Below are 24,120 nucleotides of genomic sequence, written 5' to 3'. Positions count from 1 at the left end.
TTTGTTACTCTCTCTGTCCATTTTATCTTCTCCCACTTCTCTTATGTCTAAGTATCTAAACCAATAGTACAGTTACGTCCATCTGTCGGCCTGGCGACAAATAGGGGAACGAAAGCAGTAAAAGAAAGAAATGCAGAACCTATTTTATGAAATGGGTTCTGAATTTCAAGAAGACGTTCCGTTTCTACCAGTATTTCTTTACTCAAACCGGAAGTGCTAGTAATGTACTACTGTTTCCGGTTTCAATATTGATTTTTATAGAACAGACTTCGTAAGAGAGAGCTTGAAACTGTTCTTGATATTCATTCAGTTTCCTAAAAACAGATCCTATCTTCGACCTTATCGCTCTATTGTAACGGAAGCAATAGATCTGCTACTACTTGTTCAGAGGTATCCATTCCCCCCACCCACCCAAAGGGTTTTGGCACAACCCCCTACAAATGTACCCCTCTGACCCCCAAATTTTCTTTTCTCCTAGACCGTAGAGCATGGAAACTTCTCAGATAAGGCAAGTGACCTGCTTACAATAGTTAAATACCTATGATGATGAATTTGATTGTATCATTTTCAATGAAAATTTCTGTCCCCTCACCAGCAAACATTCTCACGAGCCCAAGGATGTTATAATATAAAATAGAGGATCTGCCCATACAACAAAATCGTGAAGCCATACGTCACAGCTTCGCCACACCTACTGTGCCCACTCCGCGCCACTAACATCGCAATGTTTCGAGCCAACAATCATGGCGGAGACGAGAGTAGCCAATCAGACGTGCCGGCTCGGACGATGCTCGGTTGTTTTTTTTTGGCTTCATTGAGTTCATATGATGAAGATACGTATGGGCAGATCCTCTACTTTTTAACATCCTTGCATGAGCCCAACTTGCCCCCTATAGCCCTTCGGTTGGCACTTCGCCTCGTGTTTCAATATTGAATTCCTATACTTCGGAAAACTGCTAGCTCAATAATGTAGTGAAACAAAACGCACTTGTTTTTGAATTTAAACAAACAACTTTAAGGACAGAAATGAATTGAAAAAAAGGAAAATCAAAATCAATAAACTCAAGCAGATAGTAACAGCTTCTTTCTGCTGTTTTGTTATATTCTAGAAACCTGAGAGCACAGGACAGCTCCCTCGTGGCTAAGCGGTTAGCTTACGCGTCTTTGGAGTGGGAGACCCGGGTTCAAATCCCGACGGGAGCTAATGTGGTTCGGATTCCATGTTAAGCTTTAGGTCCACGTCTCGTATAGCCTCGCTGCTGAAAAGGACGGTAAAGTCAAGTCAAATTAAATAAGAAAACTGGAACTCAGATTCTGACGTCATAGTTATCGTGTATTCAAATATCGCTATTAAATAATAGGTATTGAAATTAGGGATAAGCACTTTTTTTTTTTTCGAAAAAATCCTATATCGAAAATGAATCTTTCGAAACGAAACGAAAAATTTTCAATAAAACGAATTTCCTGAAAATCCGAAAACAGGTCATCCCTACTTGAAATGTTAATCTGTTTGGGAATTTTGGTCCCTACTAGAAACTGTTCTTAATATTGATCTAACGTTTTGTTTACAAACGATGATAACTTGGCTGGAATTTTTATGATATCACACGTTGTTGTGAAGGGAGTTTCCCGTAGGTTCATGGCTTCATGTAGCATAACTTGAAAACAGCGTCCTTGTCACGAAAAGAATGTATTACCTCGTTCACTTGCACTTGCGGAGAGGAGGGGGTGTATAGATAATTGAAGAGCCAGCCAACCACTTTCTTGTATTATACTGCCAGCGTTGTATCAGAACATGCATCGCAGCCGCAACCAACAGTACTTACACAAAGGTTCAACTGACACAAGTTTTTGCGACTTATTTTCCTCCTGTAAGCCATCCATTATCGCAGCGTTGCCAAGTTGACGTACCATATGGCGAGTTCGCCAATTCATTCTTTCTTTTGCATCACAACTAAGTACCGATCATGAAAGCATGGGCGGCGCCAGAAATTCCACGGGGATGGTCAAGGGGAAGTTACATGTATTTGTGACTAATGGTGTGTTTGGAGTTTAGCGTCCCTTCTCAACGTCGATGCTATTTGAAAAAACGGAAAGCAGAAAAATAAAATCTTTAAGACACGTCGTACGGCATTCCGTGTTGGCTCTAGTCTAAGGTGAGAATGAATGAAATGGTGGAATGGAGAAAAAAGGGAAAAAACAGAATAACCCCGAGAAAGCCTTTGTACACGATGTTTATCCACCACAAAGCAGGTGGTCCGTATCCAAGGAGGTCTAGGGGGGCCGGGCCCTCCTAAAGTTTTACTGGTCCCTCTAAAAATTTTCACGGTAATCTTACAAATGAACTGTAATATGTTGAGGAACTATAATATGGTTGGATCGGGTCCCTTTAAATTCTATCGGACCCCCGCCCTACATTTTTAGGCTGGGTACTGGCTTGCCACGAGGTCCACTTGGGACGAGCTGGAATCGAACCGAGGACCCCATGCACCAGAGGTGAATTCTCTACCACATGAACCAGAGGTAAAATCCCTTGGCTTAAACATATAATGAAAGATTACCCATGCAATTCAATAAAAGAATAAGGGACATAAGAGTCTTCATCACGGCGAAATTAAAATACCGCTAATTTTTACAATAATTATGTGATATCTTCAAATAGATAAAATGTAATTGAAATATGGAACAAGAGCGCCCTAGACAATATTATTTTGCGTGAGGTACCGTTATCACAAGTCACCTAGTGGCTTTATGTTTTCAGCTGTTTAGAAACGCGAAAATAAATGCCGATTTTCAAAATGGCTCGAAATCGAAAGCAGATAAGTGAGCCGTGATAACGGTTTCTCATGTAAAATGATATTGTCTAGGGCGCTCTTGTTCCACATTTTGATTATCTTTTATCTATTTGAATATATCACATAATTAATGTAAAATTAGCGGTATTTTAATTTCGCCGGGATGAAGACTCATAAGTATAGTGAAACCTGTCTATGTTGGCCATCGTCTGTTTCGTTGGAAATTATACGATTAAATGTAATTAGTTGCAGATGCACGATGTAAATAAATGGACGACTTTGACCTCCACATCCAACGTGCATTTTCAGGAACAAGCTTTACTACCCGGAACGCCTGGTATCAGAGGTGCCAACTCTAGGGATTCTTCGGTGCTCGAACATCCCCAGAATTTTTATGGGGCTGCTCGCCACTTAGACAAAAACAAAGAAGAAAAATAAAAATAAAAAAAGAAAAACAAAAGATCTAATACAAAAGTATTTCACTGCATTTCCTAAATGTTAGGGTCCGATATTTTGATAGAGCGTAGAGGAGTGATGTAGAGTTTAATGAGACTTTGTCAGGGATGGAAACACGTAAAATTCCGCAATTGTGGCGCTGAGGATTTTTTTAAAGTGACAAACTGAGGAAACATTTCTCCGTACTACTTTCAGCCAAAGTTTTAATGTTGTTATGTGACGAGAACTTAGGTCAGGGGCTAGAACCTTAGAACCTTCTTGGTTACGCCCGCCTTCAAAAATACATATTTTCCGCTGTGAAAGAAAAAGGTGGGGAAATAAAACAAACACACACACAAAAATCCATTTTCATTCAAAAATACCTAAAACTGCATTTTCAGGAGGGTCAATTTTTGAAAATATTCCAGGGAAGACCCTCACTAAGCTTAACTAGTATTTCATACCCCGAGATCATGTTGTTGTGAATTGTGAGATCAGATGGCGACCGTAGCGCCGGACTGTTGGCGGTGTGTTAGGGCAAAGTGGAGCAATACATGACAGTGCGCACTAAACTGAGGATGCTGTGATAATGTAAAATTGAAACTTTCCGTCACTGACAGTAGGAGACAGGAGACTCTATACATCTGACGTGAGTCACAAATCTAGTTTGCTCAAATGGCTTGAACTTCTCCAAAAGGAAGACGTTTTTCAAGAACCTGAAGTAGATATGAAGATTTTTGATGGAGCAGCTGTTATATGATATTTGTAATAACTTATTTATTTTGTAATAACGTATGTAAATTATTACAGAATAAATACAAATATTATTTAAAAAGGAGTTAACAAGGAACACAGACAGCATGATAAATAATCAATTACCGTTGAGTTCATTTTTCTAGTCGTTGCCTTAACCTAGATTTTTGGGTAATTCAAATTCTGGTCACATTGTAATTTCTATACATGGCAACAGTGAAAATTCTTCCGATTTGTATTTTCGGGTGTAGAATAACATTATCTATTATTGAGGTAAGTTACATTTCATTATCTCATTTCATTTACGAAAAACTGGCAAAAGAAAAATTGTTAGCTTTTGAAAAATGTTTAGTAGTCTGCCCCCTTAAGTTGTTGACTAGAGCCCAAAGAATATCTATGTGAAATGTGAACTTTTAGTCATAAAATGCAGAGTTGAACCATCCCTTTAGCTTCTGCGGTGGAATGCGCAAGGCATAACACTGAAAGTAGGTCTACCACTGAAGTTCTTATTGTTAGAAATTGTATTGTTTAGTAAGTTATTCACATAACGTAGGTAGTAGCAAGCCTCTGGATGGTGTGTTATAGCAGAGTAGTTATTACATGACCATGCTAATCCAAAATATGATTTTTTCTGCAATTTAAGCATATTTTCTTTTTCTTCCAGAACACTGAAAATTTCGACGTTTCACAGCTTTTTAAAAGGAGTATTCTCTTTCCTCAGATAGTACAGTACAAGTATGATCTGGTTTTCCCTCAATATAGATAGATGTTGTCAACCGAACAGTCAGGTTATTACACATTTTGTACATGTTGAAGGAAACTATGTAATGTTACACTAAAAAATCGTTGTGTTATTTCAACGACATGCCTATGTGTTTGTTAATACCATTGTGAAACAAGTGGTCAGAACAACTCACTCTCCATTTGGAGTTGTGTGTCAAATGCCGGTATTTGAGATGACACACAGCCTGTGTGTTAAATTAACACAAGTGTAGAATCTTCGGTGTTGTTTTCTGCATGATTGCCAAATATGTTGGGCATTTAATTATAAAGGCTTATGAATTGGAGCTACAGACAAACACAGTAGAAAGAAATACTTAAACAAATCCAGATATACGCAAAATTTCATCTCCCACATTTGTTGCATTTATTGCTTCTTTTTCTAAGCGATTGTGTACTAGAAGCAACCAACACATCAACTTCATTAGATGGCAACTGTCGCCGATCATTTGAAAGTGAATATGGAAGAACTATAAAATAAAGTAAATAGACAGTCGCCATTTTGTTATAAAATTACGTGGCGAGTAGATTTTATCTTATCCCAAACGGTTATCGTCGAATATTCGCGGCTTAAAGGAGAACTCTGATTAGTCAAATTCAAAAGACCTCAACAATTTATTCCTCTATAAGTGACGTTTAAGTCGGAAGGAAGAGCACGCAGCTAGTAATCGAAAATTTGGTGGTTCGGGCCCTCCACCCGTCAGTGAAGTATTTTTTTGTTTTACTTGTTTCGGTTTTTTTTTTTTTTAGACTCAGCATAATGTAAACACATTACACATATAGGCGATTTAACATATTTTGAAGGAGTAATTTTGTGGTTCATTAACGCTTACGGCACGGCTCAACACCGGTTGTGTGTTAAAGACGTAACATACTCCCTGTGTTAAACGCCAGCACCGCGGGGTATGTGTTGAACTAACACCGCATTGTGGTAGTCACGCTGGAACTACTGTCTTGTGTTAAAATTGAGTTGAATTAACACAACCATTTTTTACTGTGTACACTCATTACTTAGTGTTAAAAACTGAGGACGCTACAGTATCACAAAGATCCAAATTTTGGTGGTCTCTACAGAGGTACTAGTTCAAGCAACGCAGACAGCGAAATGGACATTCAAAGTTCTTTAGTGTCTAATATTATGATCAGGGGTAAAAGTGAGGGGGAACACGGGCGGACGTAGTTTCCTCAGTTCCAAAAAATATCTATGGCGTCCCACCACTTTCTAACAAATTACAATGGGCACGGTGGACGGCGTGATGTTGTAATGTTATAAGAAAAAAAAAACTAAACCAAAAATTCTTTTAAAACGTTCCCACAGATACACAGAGAAAAATCCGTTCTCCGTACAGCGGTAGGATATATTGTACAAATATACGGTATCCTCTTGCTTACTATATAAATCAGTACGGAGCATATGTTATCCGTATGCTACATAGGCACTGCCCGTAGATGTTACATCATGCCGTTGCAGCATGCCTGACATCTAACAGTTTTCCGTATATCACATGCATATACTTATGTTACCTTCGTCAGTTATATGTTATATACGTCCATTTGTATGTGAGATCCTGACCGCCTACATTGTTTCATACAGAAAATACGTATAGATGGAACACTTATACAGAAAGTATTATAAAACATGCGTTTTCAGTTATAGGTCTGCTGTACGTTGTCCAAAAACTACAAGAATTACGCATGTAAACTATCTTTTTAAGTACGCCACCTACAATTTTTTTCTCAGTGTACGCCATTGTAAGCAATATATCAAATTTTACCATTATTTCCGTATCTCCCGAGTAGTTTGAGATATCAAAGTGTATGTCTAATGAAAACCATCTATGCATAATCGTAACATGTTAAACTAAAATTGGCGTTTGTTTTCGTTTTGTCCACTACACTCATTGACTTACTAATGCATACATGCACAACACGCAAAAAAAAAAAAATAAAATAAAATAAAAAAAATAATAAAATAAAATAAATAAATAAATAAAAAATAAAAAAAATCCGTCACTATCTTAATCCTGTTCGAGATATCGGCATCCTGTCAAAGAATTTTTCTTGCTGGGACGTCATTCCGTACATTATGAATGGCATCTTTCTTCACTAATGGAATATCCGCGAATCTCACACTTCCTTTGGAGAATCCCTTGGTTTGCCACAGATTGATACTGAATCATGCACTTGTTGGGTAAAGCGGACAGTACTTGGGAGCGTTTTTATTTTCCATTTCATAGAAGTTTCAAATGGTTTTATCTTCTACAGGCACCCATGTTCTACTTACTAGAATTATATAGTTATTCATTTTTTTGTAATCAATGTTCAGAAGTTGTTTTTAACGTTACAATTGTTGGAATGTTTCCAATCTGTTCTATTGATTGAGAATTAAGAATAGGGAAATAATCTATATTTCCAGATAATCTATAAAGAAACGATCACCAGACCTGTCTTTCTTCTTATGCATGAGGCGTCTTGTAGGCCCAGTCTCAGTGAAAAAGAGAACAGCTATGTGTACTCCGTTGGAAGTGGGATTCTTGTCCAGAGATCTTGAGTCAAGATCAAGTGTCTTACAATTTAGTAAAATTGTTGTGACTGATAACTAGACATCGGACTTTTTTTGCACTTTGTATTCATGATATATGCATGTAACTACTCTGTTAAATGTGTTGAAATATGCACTTAATATGCACTAATAATACAATAAATAGAACACTTTGAAAGATGCAGCAAAGTTGTGACACAAGTTTTGCATAAGAAATATAACACCAAAAGTGTACTTAACATTTCATGGATTTATTTTCAGAATTTATATTTACAACTAGCTTTATGCTAGCTGGGGGCTCCGCCCCCAGATCCCCGCGTTTACTCGGCCTATGGCCTCGTGTCTTTTATGATTGGACTCAGTTAGGGTGAGGCGAGGCTTAGCTTCTATTGGCATGATACCTAAAACAACATTTAAATCACGCTCTATTCTTTATCTTTTTCTTTCTTTTTCTTATTGTTTTCATTTCCTTTTTTTTTAAAAAAATGAAAAGATACACAAAAGCACACACATACAACACATTTACATGAGCAGGAAACACCTTGCATAACCTGTAAAAGTATAAGCTGAAAAGAGAAAAGAAATAATTAGTAAATAATTTAAAATAAGTATTACCAGGATCTTTTTTTTTTTTTTCTTTAAATAGTTATCTCCCCTGTGTGAATTTATTTCCTGATGTTATTTATACCTGTCTTTCCCACTAAAAAAGAAAGTACTTTGAAAGGAAATCGGACTTCTAGATTTCCAATTTTTCGTTAGTTGTTAGTTCTGGAAATCAACATCAGAACTATTTTGGTCTTTCTGAATTTCTCTCATCAGCTTTGTAAAATCTTCTTATTTTCTCTCTTCTTCTTGTAAAACCTTTTTTTATATTTTAAAATCCCGCCACCACTAGCAAAACACTAAACAAGGCACTATAAACTAATAATAACACAAAGAAAGAGCGGGAGGTTTTTAAGTTCTGGAATTTTCATCAGAACCTGCGTCTCTTATGTATCAGCGTTTGCATCAACATTGAATTTCGGGAATTTGCTCTTCATATTTCCTGAAATTGCCCTGCTGGGGGGCTTTGCCACCCCACTCCCGCCTTTGCTTGGTCTACGGCCTCGCACCTTTTAATCTTACAATTCTACCGAATTTCCAGTTTCTTTTCCTATTTCAACTATCTAAAAGATAAGATTTTGTATCCCAAGAAAGCGCCCATGTGAATCCCCCTTTAGACACTTAAAAATTAAAAATATTCACTTTTGACAATTTTCTTGTCGGTGAGTCCTGGAAGACTACAATCATGCCAAATTTCATCATTCTAATCCTGCCGGAAGTGTCTAAACATCGTGGGGTGTAGAAGACGTCCCATATAAATAACATGGGAAAGATTTTTCAGTTCCCCATAAAACCACTCTAAAGTTTAAAATTTTTATTTTTACTGATTTACTTGGGTAACGCTAAGGAAACGTACAAGCATACCACATTTCAAGTTTACATTCCAATTCAAAGTACCTAAAATATGAGATTATAGGTCGGAAAAAAGGCTCATTTAAATAACATGGGGAATTTCTTCATCTCCCCTTTAAATCCCCTAAAAATGTAAAATATTCACTTTTGGCAATTTTCCTGTCGGTTACTTCCGGAAAGCTACAATCGTGCCAAATTTTAACTATTCCACATTAACCGGAAGTGCCACTTTACTTTGTCAGTTCATGTAATTTTATATGTATATTTAGGATTTAGGATTTTTATACCGTAAACTTTTAAAAATTTACACAGATTATCAGATTAAAATGAACACAGTGATATGAGAACGCAATTTCTAATTGTTTTTTTCCCCCTGCAGAACTCTATTTTAAAGTGCAATTACTTGGACGAGCCTCACTTTTGTACAAGTTTCCACTGTACAAAAATTAGTTTTTGTTTTTAAGAATTTATTCCTTCCCATAATTAGCCTTGCAGTGTATCAGAAGATTTTATTTATTTATTTATTTATTTTTTTACATTTTCTGGTGTCACTTTGTGACGTCTTTAGCCAGAAAATGATCTGTCAGGACCAGCAGCGCAAATCTGTCTTCAACATTGGGGAGCAGGAGCGTCATTTAGGGGGCAGGGAGGGGCATTTGCCCCCCCCGAGTTTGAGATTTATATAGATTTTATCAATAGAATAGTAGTAAGTCAGTGAAAAACGCGAAATTTTACTTATATCAAGGGTCTTGCCCCCCCCCCCAAGCCAAATCTGAAATGAGGCTACTAAGGGAAAGGATGGGTAAGACCGTTTCTATAATCTCTCTCTCTCTCTCTCTTTTTTTTTAAATGATGTTCAAAATACTTATGAAGTTGAAAAACAATGAGAGGATGCAGAGTTGTCTTTAACATTGGGAGGCGGGCAGATTTGAGGCTTATTCTGGGGACATCAATTTCATCTCACTTCCCTTTTGTGGATATTGGACACAAAGCATTACATTTCTCCCCAAAAAATACATTTCAAATCAATTATTGGGGGCACAGTCCCCCACACTTCCAAGGTTGGAGGGAAAATGTCCACCTCATTCCCCGGGATTTGCGCCAGTGGTCAGAGGACCAACAGAGATGTTACGGGACAACATGTATTGAGAGAGCAAGTTGGAATTTTCAAGTTCTATTTTCTGGCAAGTTGGAATATAATCCTGGAATTAATTTTCCCATGGCTTCAATTGTTTTATAATCAGAGTTTCTGGCAAGAACATCCATCAGTTTCTTTTCCTTAGACCGCCCGAATTCACCTCAAAGTTACTAGAGCTCGTGCCGAACTTGATCAACTAAAGGAAAGCATTCATATAGCAGCATTCCTCGCGTCTCTTGTTTCTGAATTGATGTCGACAAGATCTTACAATGAGTCTTTATCATTATCAAATTTATCTTAACGTCTTGACAATTAAAAGCGTTTTTGCTCTGCTCATCGGTTGCTAACATTATTAGTTCTCTCATGCAAAAACCCATTCTGTTGCATACGCATTTAAATACAACGAAAACACAATCTAAAATTGGATTTTTTTTGCAGGCTGTAAATAGCATATCATAAATAAAAGCTTACAGAGTATGCTGAATATGCTCTTAAGCATTAATATAGAATACGCTCTAACCTTTGAAATATGCATTTTTATATATACACTATAATGCTTGACATTTGAGATTATTGTTGTTAGAAGCCGCTACAAAATTTAATAAAGATGCATATAAGCAAATAAAATATGCATTTGTATAAAAATCCGATGTCTACTGATAACTGACACGTGCCGTGCTAATGCTGTGGTCAGGAAGGACAGCTACTGATAAGAAGATACTCCAATGCTTTTAAACAAACACGCTATGACTGCTGGAAACAAGATCTGTTCATGAGTTTTCATGATGTTTCTTTCCACTCTCTCCATTTCTTTTATAAGCAGTGGTGTTATTCTAATTTTTTAACAACCGTATATAAATATACAGGGTGCGTTCACAAAGTTTCAAGACTGGTCTCAGAATAACAAATGTATTACACATTTTTGTACAGCAAACTGAAAGCCTTCGAAATATGACCCTTGGGCATCAACACACCGCTACCAACGTGTATTCCATTGTTCATAGGCTTCTTGAAAGTAATCGCGCGCAAGGCTATGAAGAGACTTCGTCGAAGCCGCGTGAACCGCTCGAATCGTGTGGAATCGCTTCCCGTTCAGGTCTTGGCAACACTGTCGCATCCACCCTACAGCACTGACCTCGTTCCCAGCCTTGTTTCGTTCCCTCGAATCAAGAAAAACCTGAAAGGGAAGCGATTCCACATAATTCCAGCTGTCCAGGCGGCTTCGAAAAGGTCTCTTTACAGCCTTGCGCGCGAAGACTTTCAGTGAGCCTATGAACAATGGAAAACACGCTGGTAGCGGTGTGTTGGTGCCCAAGGGACATATTTCGAAGACTTTTAGCTTGCTGTACAAAAATGTGTAAAACATTTGTTCTTTTGAGACTAGTCCTGAAACTTTGTGAACGCATCCTTTATAAATAGACTCCATATATATATATATATATATATATATATATATATATATATATATATATATATATATCGAGAGAGAAAGACAGAGAGTAGATGGATAGGTATATTGATTGATATAATTGTCTTAGGAAATAAACCATACAAGGTAGATAAAACCAAATTTTTTACTGAATACCAAGTGACAAGTAAAGACCTAGACAGCATCCTAATACAAGGTGGTATTACGAAATTAGGTAGCACTGCGAATATCTTGGAAAAGAATTATCCAAGATAGATGATTGTCAAAAAGTATTGGAAAGACCTTAATCCAGCAATGGATCAACAATTATTGATAATGATATGCACCCGTTTCAAATATAAATAACCCTCACCACTACACTCATGTGACCTCAGTTCAGGTCCGTATCCAGGGGGGGCTAGGGGGCCCGGCCCCCCTAAATTTTTGCGGGCCTCCTCTAAAATGTTCACGGTATGCTTGCAAACGAACTATAATATGGTGATGAACTATAATATGGTTGGATCCGGGCCCCCCTAACTTCAGCCCCCCCCCTACATTTTTGGGCTGGCTACCGGCCTGCCTCAGTTCTCATTCGTGATATCAGAGCATTGAGAATAAGAAATAAACGCTTATACCTTATTCTGAGAGATCATATGGGGCACATGGTATCAAAATCCGCAAGATCCGTTTCGCTTAGTTCGAGTAATCTCGTAAAACGTGCAGTGAATCTCCATATACACGCGTACAAATTCCCATATTTGAACTAGTTTTTTAATATGAAATATTAAACTTTTGAACAAAATACTGTTTCCATGAAAATCCTTTAGATCAAACATATACCAAGCGATATATAACTCAATTTCGGTTAAAAAAAAAAAAAAAAAAAAAAAAGGATTTGGCGGGTTTTGATAGTAGTCACCTCATATGTTTAACCCTGTAGCTGTAAGCATTTCTACAAAGATAGTTAAACTAAAATTTACTGTTCCTGTATATAACGCTAAAAATTTACTGTTACGTCTGGGGTATAACAAACGGTTCTGCGAACTTGAAATATTTTAACAACTGATTCTAGCGAACCGGCTGAATAGCACCACTGTTTATAAACAATCAATATCTATCATATACTTTAATTCAATCCAACCAAATTTAAACTTATACACAGGGTGATTCAATTAATAAATGCTTTTGATATTCCATCCGTGTTTTGTTTTGTTCAAGCTACTTGAAAAGCATCTGACTGCCCTTGAAACGTTAGTTCTACTAGAGTGGAGCACATCGGAAATCTTACTTATTGAATTACAAATATATATGAGAAAAATGTGTTCATTACAGTAGCTGATTTAGGGGGTGGCTAACGGGCTGAAGCTCCCCCCGAAAAAAATCATGTTACAAAAATTCAATAAGCAATGAAAGTACGAACAACTGGCAATTTTCAGACCTAGGTTTAGATCTGTGTCACTCACGAGGGCAATCATATTATGGTGGAGCCAACATGGCAGGAAAGGTAAAAGGGGTACAGAATAGGATCCGAGAACTCAATCCATTGGCAATATATATATATATATGCATTGTTCTTCTCGCCAGTTAAATTTTTCTTAACACATGCTTGTTCTGAACCAAGTATTAGAAATATGATAGGTATAGTCATAGGCGGCGCCATGCTTTTGGTAATGTGGGTGCAGGCTAGGGTGGAACAACACATCCTAACATTGTTGCCAGTACGCTCTGCACTATTGAGCCTTAAGATCTCAAAGATAATCCCTAAGTTTTATTTAAAAAAAAAAAAACTAGAAAAACACGGTAAGATAGCAAGTAACCCTACGAGAGACTTAAGAAGACACTCAAACATATCCAAACATAGGAAACAAGAAATATAAAAAATAGAAAGGATTATTGTAGGAAATCAGAAAATCAAAGTTAATGTGGGTGCAGCTGCACCCACTGTGGCGCCCCCTATGAGTGTAGTGGCAGAAGTAGTAAACTTTGAGTGGGACTCAGCCCAACGAATAGAAACGATGGAAAATTTAATCATTACTCAACATCCTGAAGAGGCACAGACTTAAAACTTATGTGGAAGTCGTTTTGTTGAACGCCATGATAGCATTATATTTTTTCTGTATGTGTTTGATTCTGTTGTTGCATTTTTAAATTGTGTAGATGAAAAAGTGCTATCGATAATATCCGCTGGATTCCTGTCGTCTACTATGAGATTTGATTTTATTGTTGCACTTAACATTGTAGGCACAGTGCTTGGTCTTACTCTTACATTTTCTCGCCAACTTCAGAATCCCTCTGTGGAGCTTCAAACACAATGATAGATACTATTCTGCATCTTCTTAAGGAGTACCGTAGAACATTATGATACCATTTTTTAAAAAGCAGAAGAAATAGCAAAGCAAAATGGTGTTGTAAATCGCATGTCCTTGTACAGTTAAAAGACAGGTACACAGATTTAGTGTACACGCATCAAATCCTCATGAGTTCTACGAAATGAATGTTACCTTCCATTTTTTGACCACCTTATAAATGAACTATCTTCGAGATTCTTTTCAGTGCGATCTGATATTAGCAATCCACTTAATAGTGCAATAGAAGCATACAGTGACCCACTTACAGTGCTCTTACCCCAATACAAAGCAACTTCTTCATTTGCTGTGCGTTTTACAGGGGTGGATCCAGGGGGCGACCGCCCCACCCAGAAGAGGAAACTTTCTTATTATATATATATATATATATATATATATATATATATATATATATATATATATATATATATATATAAATTCCAAAGTTTGGGGCCCTTAAAAGTAGCAGTATGACAATCCACCGCTCCCACCCCCCAGAAGTAGGTCCTGGATCCGCCCCTGGTGTTCTACCTGGTCAACATGTTCTGCTGATAGGAGCTTCTTCACTTTGAAATTGCTTGTCATATCTGCAGACAAGAGCGAGTGAAGATAAGACTAAATGGACTTGCTCTAATGAACATTCACAGAGAAAATGTTTCCATTAGTGTTGAAGAAGTTATAGAGCATTTTTCTCAATTGCACCCCCGACATAGGCGGGGCCACAATGGGTGCAGCTGCACCCACATTAATTTCGATCTTCAGATTTCCTACAATAATCCTTTCAATTTTTTAAATTTCTTGTTTCCTATGTTTGGATATATTTAAGTGACTTCTTAAGTTTCTCATAAGTTACTTGCTATCATACCGTGTTTTTCTATTTTTTTTTTTTTTTTAATAAAACTTAAGGATTATTTTTGAGATCTTAAGGCTCAATAGTGCAGAGTGTACTGGCAACAATGTTAGGATGTGTTGTCCCACCCTAGCCCGCCAGAGGAGGAAACTTTATTATTTTATATATAAATAAAACCCATCCCAAAGTTTGGAGTTGTTAAAAGTACCTCTAAGTACCAGCATTATAACCCACCGCCCCCCCCAAAAGTCCGTCCTGGATCCGCCCCTGCAGTCAGCACAGGGGTTCCTTATGTTTGAGATGGAATTATTCTTTTTTCAGTTTAACGTCTCACGGTTATGGCCTTTGGGCTAAAGGAGGCAATGATATAGGTCTAAGGAAGTGAATGTAAAATAAATCAATGATGATGGAAGAATTGGTGGAATGAAAAAAAGAGCCACTTAGAAAACCCACGGACATGATATCCACCACAAACTTACTTGAACAGGGATCGAACCAGGACACCATGCACCACAGGTACGCGCTCTACCACCGAGCCACCGTGACCCCAGTAACTCAGAGAGACGCGGATGATCAGTTAAGAATAACTGACTTGGAAAAACGAAATCACCATTTCTGGACGAAGGAAACCACGAATTCCACATTCTGACCATCTGAACTTTTTGTACATTGGTTTATTATAGACAGTGTTTAGAAGACCGGCACATCTGGTAGAACCATAGTTCTTCCTCCAAAGTGGGGGTAGAGTGGCTTAGTGATAAGAGTGCTCACTTGTGGTGCGAGGGTGGTGTGTGGTGCTGCATCCCAGACCATAAAAGTTTTGTGGTGGACAACATCGTACCGTGAGTTTTGTCATGATTATCCTATATTCTCATTTCACGAATTCTTTCGCAACAGTTTGCTGTCATCTATTATCTATGTCCATTATTTCACGAATTCTTTCGCAACAGTTAGCTTTCATCTATTATCTGTCTCCATTATTTCACGAATTATTTCGCAACAGTTAGCTTTCATCTATTATCTGTCTCCATTATTTCACGAATTCTTTCGCAACAGTTTGCTTTCATCTATTATCTATGTCCATTATTTCACGAATTCTTTCACAACAGTTAGCTTTCATCTATTATCTGTCTCCATTATTTCACGAATTCTTTCGCAACAGTTAGCTTTCATCTATTATCTGTCTCCATTATTTCACGAATTCTTTCGCAACAGTTAGCTTTCATCTATTATCTGTCTCCATTATTTCACGAATTCTTACGCAACAGTTAGCTTTCATCTATTATCTGTCTCCATTATTTCACGAATTCTTTCGCAACAGTTAGCTTTCATCTATTATCTGTCTCCATTATTTCACGAATTCTTTCGCAACAGTTAGCTTTCATCTATTATCTGTCTCCATTATTTCACGAATTCTTTCGCAACAGTTAGCTTGCATCTATTATCTCTCTCCATTATTTCACGAATTCTTTCGCAACAGTTAGCTTTCATCTATTATCTGTCTCCATTATTTCACAAATTCTTTCGCAACAGTTAGATTTAATCTATTATCTGTCTCCATTATTTCACAAATTCTTTCGCAACAGTTAGCTTTCATCTATTATCTGTCTCCATTATTTCACAAATTCTTTCGCAACAGTTAGCTTTCATCTATTATCTGTCTCCATTATTTCACAAATTCTTTCGCAACAGTTAGCTTTCATCTATTATCTGTCTCCATTATTTCACAAATTCTTTCGCAACAGTTGGCTTTCATCTATTATCTGTCTCCATTATTTCACGAATTCTTTCGCAACAGTTAGCTTTCATCTATTATCTGTCTCCATTATTTCACAAATTCTTTCGCAACAGTTAGCTTTCATCTATTATCTGTCTCCATTATTTCACAAATTCTTTCGCAACAGTTAGCTTTCATCTATTATCTGTCTCCATTATTTCACGAATTCTTTCGCAACAGTTGGCTTTCATCTATTATCTGTCTCCATTATTTCACAAATTCTTTCGCAACAGTTAGCTTTAATCTATTATCTGTCTCCATTATTTCACGAATTCTTTCGCAACAGTTAGCTTTCATCTATTATCTGTCTCCATTATTTCACAAATTCTTTCGCAACAGTTAGCTTTCATCTATTATCTGTCTCCATTATTTCACAAATTCTTTCGCAACAGTTAGCTTTAATCTATTATCTGTCTCCATTATTTCACAAATTCTTTCGCAACAGTTAGCTTTCATCTATTATCTGTCTCCATTATTTCACGAATTCTTTCGCAACAGTTAGCTTTCATCTATTATCTGTCTCCATTATTTCACGAATTCTTTCGCAACAGTTAGCTTTCATCTATTATCTCTCTCCATTATTTCACGAATTCTTTCGCAACAGTTAGCTTTCATCTATTATCTGTCTCCATTATTTCACGAATTCTTTCGCAACAGTTAGCTTGCATCTATTATCTCTCTCCATTATTTCACGAATTCTTTCGCAACAGTTAGCTTTCATCTATTATCTGTCTCCATTATTTCACAAATTCTTTCGCAACAGTTAGATTTAATCTATTATCTGTCTCCATTATTTCACAAATTCTTTCGCAACAGTTAGCTTTCATCTATTATCTGTCTCCATTATTTCACAAATTCTTTCGCAACAGTTAGCTTTCATCTATTATCTGTCTCCATTATTTCACAAATTCTTTCGCAACAGTTAGCTTTCATCTATTATCTGTCTCCATTATTTCACGAATTCTTTCGCAACAGTTAGCTTTCATCTATTATCTGTCTCCATTATTTCACGAATTCTTTCGCAACAGTTAGCTTTCATCTATTATCTGTCTCCATTATTTCACGAATTCTTTCGCAACAGTTAGCTTTCATCTATTATCTGTCTCCATTATTTCACGAATTCTTTCGCAACAGTTAGCTTTCATCTATTATCTGTCTCCATTATTTCACGAATTCTTTCGCAACAGTTAGCTTGCATCTATTATCTCTCTCCATTATTTCACGAATTCTTTCGCAACAGTTAGCTTTCATCTATTATCTGTCTCCATTATTTCACGAATTCTTTCGCAACAGTTAGCTTTCATCTATTATCTCTCTCCATTATTTCACGAATTCTTTCGCAACAGTTAGCTTTCATCTATTATCTGTCTCCATTATTTCACGAATTCTTTCGCAACAGTTAGCTTTCATCTATTATCTGTCTCCATTATTTCACAAATTCTTTCGCAACAGTTAGCTTTCATCTATTATCTGTCTCCATTATTTCACGAATTCTTTCGCAACAGTTAGCTTTCATCTATTATCTGTCTCCATTATTTCACGAATTCTTTCGCAACAGTTGGCTTTCATCTATTATCTGTCTCCATTATTTCACAAATTCTTTCGCAACAGTTAGCTTTCATCTATTATCTGTCTCCATTATTTCACAAATTCTTTCGCAACAGTTAGCTTTCATCTAGTATCTGTCTCCATTATTTCACAAATTCTTTCGCAACAGTTAGCTTTCATCTATTATCTGTCTCCATTATTTCACAAATTCTTTCGCAACAGTTAGCTTTCATCTATTATCTGTCTCCATTATTTCACGAATTCTTTCGCAACAGTTAGCTTTCATCTATTATCTGTCTCCATTATTTCACGAATTCTTTCGCAACAGTTAGCTTGCATCTATTATCTGTCTCCATTATTTCACGAATTCTTTCGCAACAGTTAGCTTTCATCTATTATCTCTCTCCATTATTTCACGAATTCTTTCGCAACAGTTAGCTTGCATCTATTATCTGTCTCCATTATTTCACGAATTCTTTCGCAACAGTTAGCTTGCATCTATTATCTGTCTCCATTATTTCACGAATTCTTTCGCAACAGTTAGCTTTCATCTATTATCTGTCTCCATTATTTCACGAATTCTTTCGCAACAGTTAGCTTTCATCTATTATCTGTCTCCATTATTTCACAAATTCTTTCGCAACAGTTAGCTTTCATCTATTATCTGTCTCCATTATTTCACGAATTCTTTCGCAACAGTTGGCTTTCATCTATTATCTGTCTCCATTATTTCACAAATTCTTTCGCAACAGTTAGCTTTCATCTATTATCTCTCTCCATTATTTCACGAATTCTTTCGCAACAGTTAGCTTTCATCTATTATCTGTCTCCATTATTTCACAAATTCTTTCGCAACAGTTAGCTTTCATCTATTATCTGTCTCCATTATTTCACAAATTCTTTCGCAACAGTTAGCTTTCATCTATTATCTGTCTCCATTATTTCACAAATTCTTTCGCAACAGTTAGCTTTCATCTATTATCTGTCTCCATTATTTCACAAATTCTTTCGCAACAGTTAGCTTTCATCTATTATCTCTCTCCATTATTTCACGAATTCTTTCGCAACAGTTAGCTTTCATCTATTATCTGTCTCCATTATTGGATCGGACTTGAGTTTAGCATCTCTTCAGTAGCGAGGTATATGAAACATGAAGCTATAGCTTAACGTAGAGTTCGAAGCACATGGGAAACGAAGGCAGGTCTCCTATACCGAAGTCGCTTACGCTACTTACACAGTTATCAGTGACTTATCTGTCTTCATTAGCTTAGAAGGAAAAAAGTTAAACATTATAGACTTCATATCATTTCAGCTCTTCCTCCGAGAGCGAATTCTGTACTGCAGCGTTTCCCAACCGGTGTGCCGCGAGGAATCGAAACAAAATTATTAATTTTATAGCAATCAAATTGCAAAACGTAGGGGAAAATGTATATTTGTATTTCACATTACTATGAACCTCTGCTATGAATGTATATACAATTTTAAGTTTCATACCGGGTTACTGCTCTGTACATGTCTAATGTTGAAAAAAGTATTTATTATCATTGTTATGACCATTATTGCTTCCTTATTGTTGTAGACTATTTCGTAACTTGAAACTTTAAAATATCATTCAATCCTTTCGACAAATTACCTACATTTGTGTTTCAAAAGTAAAAGAGATTTGTTTATTCGTTCGTTATTTAGTGATCTTTTTAAAAAGAAAGCGTATTTTTAAAAATCTGAGTCCAATATTTGATTGCATTTTTTTTTTTAATTTTTAAATTAGAATGAAAAAAAGGCATAATGATTTTTCACGGGGAAAATCCAGTGATAGAGGTTATTCTCTGTAAGAATGAGATCAATAATCACAGAAAAAATATCACTGTGTTTTATATTTACAAATCATAATAACTATAAGTGTGCCTTCAGAATCCGAGTAGCACCAGTAGTGTGCCGCAAGTTGAAAAAGGCTGGGAAACGCTGCTGTACTGAGTGAGACAAAGTAGATCAAATAAGTGTCTCTGCTTTTCGTATTCTATAGCACGGCCAACAAGAGATGGTCCCTGACGTTTCTTACGACATGCGGTGAGACATTGCAGCCCCTACTTTGATACCAGTGTTACCAACCACGACCACTCTGTTTTATACCATTAATTAAATTGCCACTACAGTTGCACCGAAAAAGAAAAAAAAAACTTTGACACGCGAGTAGTGGCAATGTCACTGCGAGCTGTCAGAGACGTTCTCTTACTGGACGCACTATAACAATGTTCTAACTTGGACGACGTGCTGTGACCTTTATTCGTTGAAATATCGTATTTAATTGTAGTTGATTTTCTTTGATTAACTTTTGATAAAATAACACTGAAATTGTTTAGTTTTTTTGGGGGGGAGGTACCCTTGTACCACCCCTGCACCACATCGAATTGTACATTAATGGAATCTAAGGCTAAAAATAATGGACATTCCCTTTTACCTGACTTTGATCCGACATTTTGTTCTCGAGTTTAGACTGTTTTTGCATCTTTTCCGATAAATGTTTGGCTATCATAGCGCTAAAAGGAAACATTAGTGCACCCAGATTTATCTATAGTTTTTGTCTTACTTGGTTAGAAATCACCTCCCAACCAAACGTTGTCGGTGTTGTTTTGAAACACCAGATATATATATATACAAGGATAAATCAAAAAGTAAGGTGAAATTGCCTGTCAAACCCATAGTATTGTGTGTAGCTAATTAATTCTTTTCCATGTTACAGGTAATCGTAATCTGGTAATAGAAGTGTGACGACTTGTACAACATTCTATGTCCACCCGTCTGGTGCTGAGAGCAACTCAAAGATGGCGCAATGACTGGAACTTTACACCAAGGAGGAAGTGCGCGGTGTCATTCGTTTTTTTTCTGGGCCAAGGGAACAAAACCATGTGATATTTATCAAGAATTTGTGCAGGTCTACCATAAGATATATTCAATTCATTGGCAATGTCCTGCAACCGCACTCTTCTGTCTTCATGAATCATGGCATCGACGACAGCCACATTCGTGTCGGTGATGGACGTTGATGGTCTGCCACTTCTGCCATCATCTGTGACAGTGCTCCTACCACTTGCAAATGCGTTACACCACACGTACACTTGTTTCAGCGACATAACACTATCTCCGTAGACGTGCACCAATTCTCGATGAACATCACATGGTTTTGTTTCCTTGGCCCTGAAAGAACGAATGACACCGCGCACTTCCTCCTTGGTGTAATGTTGAAGTCGTTGCGCCATCTTTGAGTTGCTCTCAGCACCAGACGGGTGGACATAGAATATTGTACAGCGGTGGACACTTCTAAATGGTACAGCCATATGGAGAATTACGGCTAAGGTGTACCATTTAGAAGTGTCCACCGCTGTACAAGCCGTCGCAGTTCTATTACCAGATTACCTGTAACATGAAAAAGATTTAATTAGCTACACACAATACTATGGGTTTGGCATGCAATTTCACCTTACTTTTTGATTTATCCTTGTATATATATATATATATATATATATATATATATATATATATATATATATATATATATATATAGTCGGATCCAGGACTTCTTGAAGGGGTGCACCAATAACTACCAGTACATAAGTTCTTAAATGCCTTTAGACATCTGTGGTGTAAATGAGGAATATTACTTTGTTTAGTGAATCCTTTTCCTTCAACCTTCAGAAAATCGACTTAAACTATTGCTTTTGCAAAACTAAGCTTCTTTTAAGCCTCAAACGGACACATGACAGCAGAAAGTTTCGGAAAATGTTGCTTTTTCACTGCAAGGTTCTCATTTTAGATAGTGTATATTTACAGTCGAGAGGGGTGCATGTGCTCCGGTGCACCCCCTTAAATCTGGCCCAGTGTATATATATATATATATATAGAGAGAGAGAGAGAGAGAGAAAGAGATGGATAGATAGATAAAACTTTCTTAGGAAACAAATCTACAAGATAAACAAAAGCAATTATATATACCCTGCAGCTGAAGGAGGCTGCGGAGAGTATTTCATCATATAGGATTTTTGCTTTATTTTGACTTGTAGAATAGTGCTCCGTAGGCGCCATTTTTAGAACACCCTATATAGATATAACTACCTGTACCAGGATATCACGGTGGTTCAGTGGTGGAGTGCTTAGCTCTGGTGCATGGGGTTCCTTGTTAGATCTTCGGCCAAGTAAGTTATTGTGGTGGACAACATCGGGTCCGTGGGTTTACTCGGAGGTATTCTCGTTTCCTCCCACTTTTCATTCCACCAATTCTTCCATCATCATTCATTTGCCATGATCATCGTCTCCCTTAGCCTAACGGGCATAAACGTGGGACGTCAAACTGAAAGATTTCATTTTATCTTCATCTACCAGGATAGTGCCCCACTTCAGCCTCTCGCATTTTTATTCTCCTTCCGAAGATATTTTTTCTGGAAGAAAGCTTCATACAGTCATACTATTGTGCTGAATGTGGGTTCCCTGGAAGAGTTATTATTAAATATTTAATTAAAATGCGGAACAATATAATATTTATAAGTACTTATTTCTTAGATCGTGAAGGATTGTTGTTCCTACTTACTGTTAGTGTGTGTGTTTGTCAACACGTTACAATCATGGGAGTTTTATTTCCTGACAGGTAAAAAAAATAAACATAAACTCATGTGATATCCAACGTACGGCGTGATATCTTGATCGAACGGAAGCGAATATTTCAAAACAGGCTTATTATGGTGATGCGTCGATTAAGCACTGTAAATGAAGTTGATGGAGCTACGCTATTTATGAAAATATGAAATATAATTGCTTGTGATAATAATTGACAATATATTACGTGTATTTACAACATTACGTAGTGTAGAGGAGTGATTAATTTGCATTGAATTATTCGAAATCGAATACAATTTACTTTCTTCGATCAGTTAGAGTGATTGGATGAGTAAAGAAACGGAATTAATTTGTTACAATGTAAATATTTGAAACGAACGTTAATTAGTAAGGATCCTATATTAGAATACATATTTGTTTCCTTTTTGTGGTTCTACGTTGCGTTTTCGCAAACAGTTACGGAATGACCCAAAGCTACCCTGATATGAAGGACCATGACCCCTAGATTCGAAAACTCAGATTGGCAACAGTGCATTCTGCAGAAGTGTAAACTAAATGGGAGCCGTGACGTAATTCTTCCTCTGTGATCGGGGAATAACCAGCTCTCGGGTTAAAGGGGGGGAAGACCAACGCAATACAGAAATTTACAGGAAAAAAGTGAGTAATTTGTAGGAGTTCACTTTGTGTTGAGAAGTTGATAGAGAAGTGGTGAATTAAGTGCGTTAATATTTTGAAAAGGTTGTGAAATTCAGTATTCTTAATTGTGTCGATAATAATCCAATAACAAGTATAGTTTGGATAACAGAATGTACGATTTAGAAAAGACTTCAGGTAATATAGAAAAAAAAAAAATACGAGTGATCCTGGATTAATTACAAACGTTACGGTTATTTCAACATCCAGTATAATGCTAATAGATAAAAAGTGTATATTCAGTGTTAAAAGTTTCGTAGCACACTTTCCAAGTGCAAGGAATTTACTTGCACTTGGATTGTGAGATCAAAGTGTACGGCATATTAAAGTATTCCATCCTGTTGAATAATGAAACCACAAGAAGTTTGTTGAATAATTAAAGCTCACTAAGTTATAAAATCAGACAGATTCTTTTGTACTTCATCAATTATGATAAACTTCTGAGAAATTTTACCGTTACCATAGTATCTAGTAGCATATGTGTAGTCTGTGTCCAACGAAAATAAAATCGGATTCGGGTTAACTATACAATGCCCGCTCCAGCTGGTAAATTGAGAAATTACACCCACACTCAAACGAGAAATTACACTCTATTAATTTTATGAAAATGGATCAAAACTTCCCTAACCTTAAACTAACTCGTTCCTATCTCCCACCCTACTTATCCCTGTCTTACTCTACTGTACCCTACCTTACTCTGCTTTACCCTTTTAAAGCGGCCCTACTTATCGATGCGCAGCAGGAGCGTGTATTGTAAAGTTTACCCTCGGATTCTTCTGTATAATTTTTACATGTCACTGATGGTATTTCGGAATACGCGAAGGGTTATGTTTAGCAGAAGGGGTCCAGAAGCCCGTAAGGAAAATAACATTTAAAGGAGAAATGGATGATGCAGGTACTTAGACCTAATATAACGTAACGAAATCTATCCTGAGCTAACCTAATATTAGTAGCAATAAGGGAAATTTTATTATTGTTTGGAAAATTATGCTG

The 24,120-nt window shown here is 36.8% G+C and overlaps 1 protein-coding gene across 4 annotated transcripts in view; it reads left to right on the top strand.

Annotated features, from left to right (window-relative positions):
- Positions 1-24,120, top strand: part of LOC145665300 (nuclear factor NF-kappa-B p100 subunit-like) — a 441,938-nt gene that overhangs the window by 327,888 nt on the left and 89,930 nt on the right. Inside the window, exon 1 of one of the 4 annotated variants that reach the window (XM_081732606.1) lies at positions 22,941-23,091. The exons of 2 other annotated variants lie outside the window; for them this stretch is intronic. Coding sequence is in view for 1 of the 2 variants with exons in the window: in XM_081732602.1 (XP_081588728.1) it covers positions 23,241-23,265 (25 nt within the window). In the remaining variant the exon portion in view is untranslated. One more of the 4 variants, XM_081732602.1, reaches the window with a different exon arrangement.

This window comes from Thermobia domestica, chromosome 1 (genome assembly GCF_964235325.1).
Source record: "Thermobia domestica chromosome 1, izTheDome1.hap1.1, whole genome shotgun sequence".
NCBI classification, from domain to species: Eukaryota; Metazoa; Arthropoda; class Insecta; order Zygentoma; family Lepismatidae; genus Thermobia; species Thermobia domestica.
The sequence above is the reverse complement of the archived record's forward strand: the minus strand, read 5'-3'. Positions and strand labels throughout refer to the sequence as shown.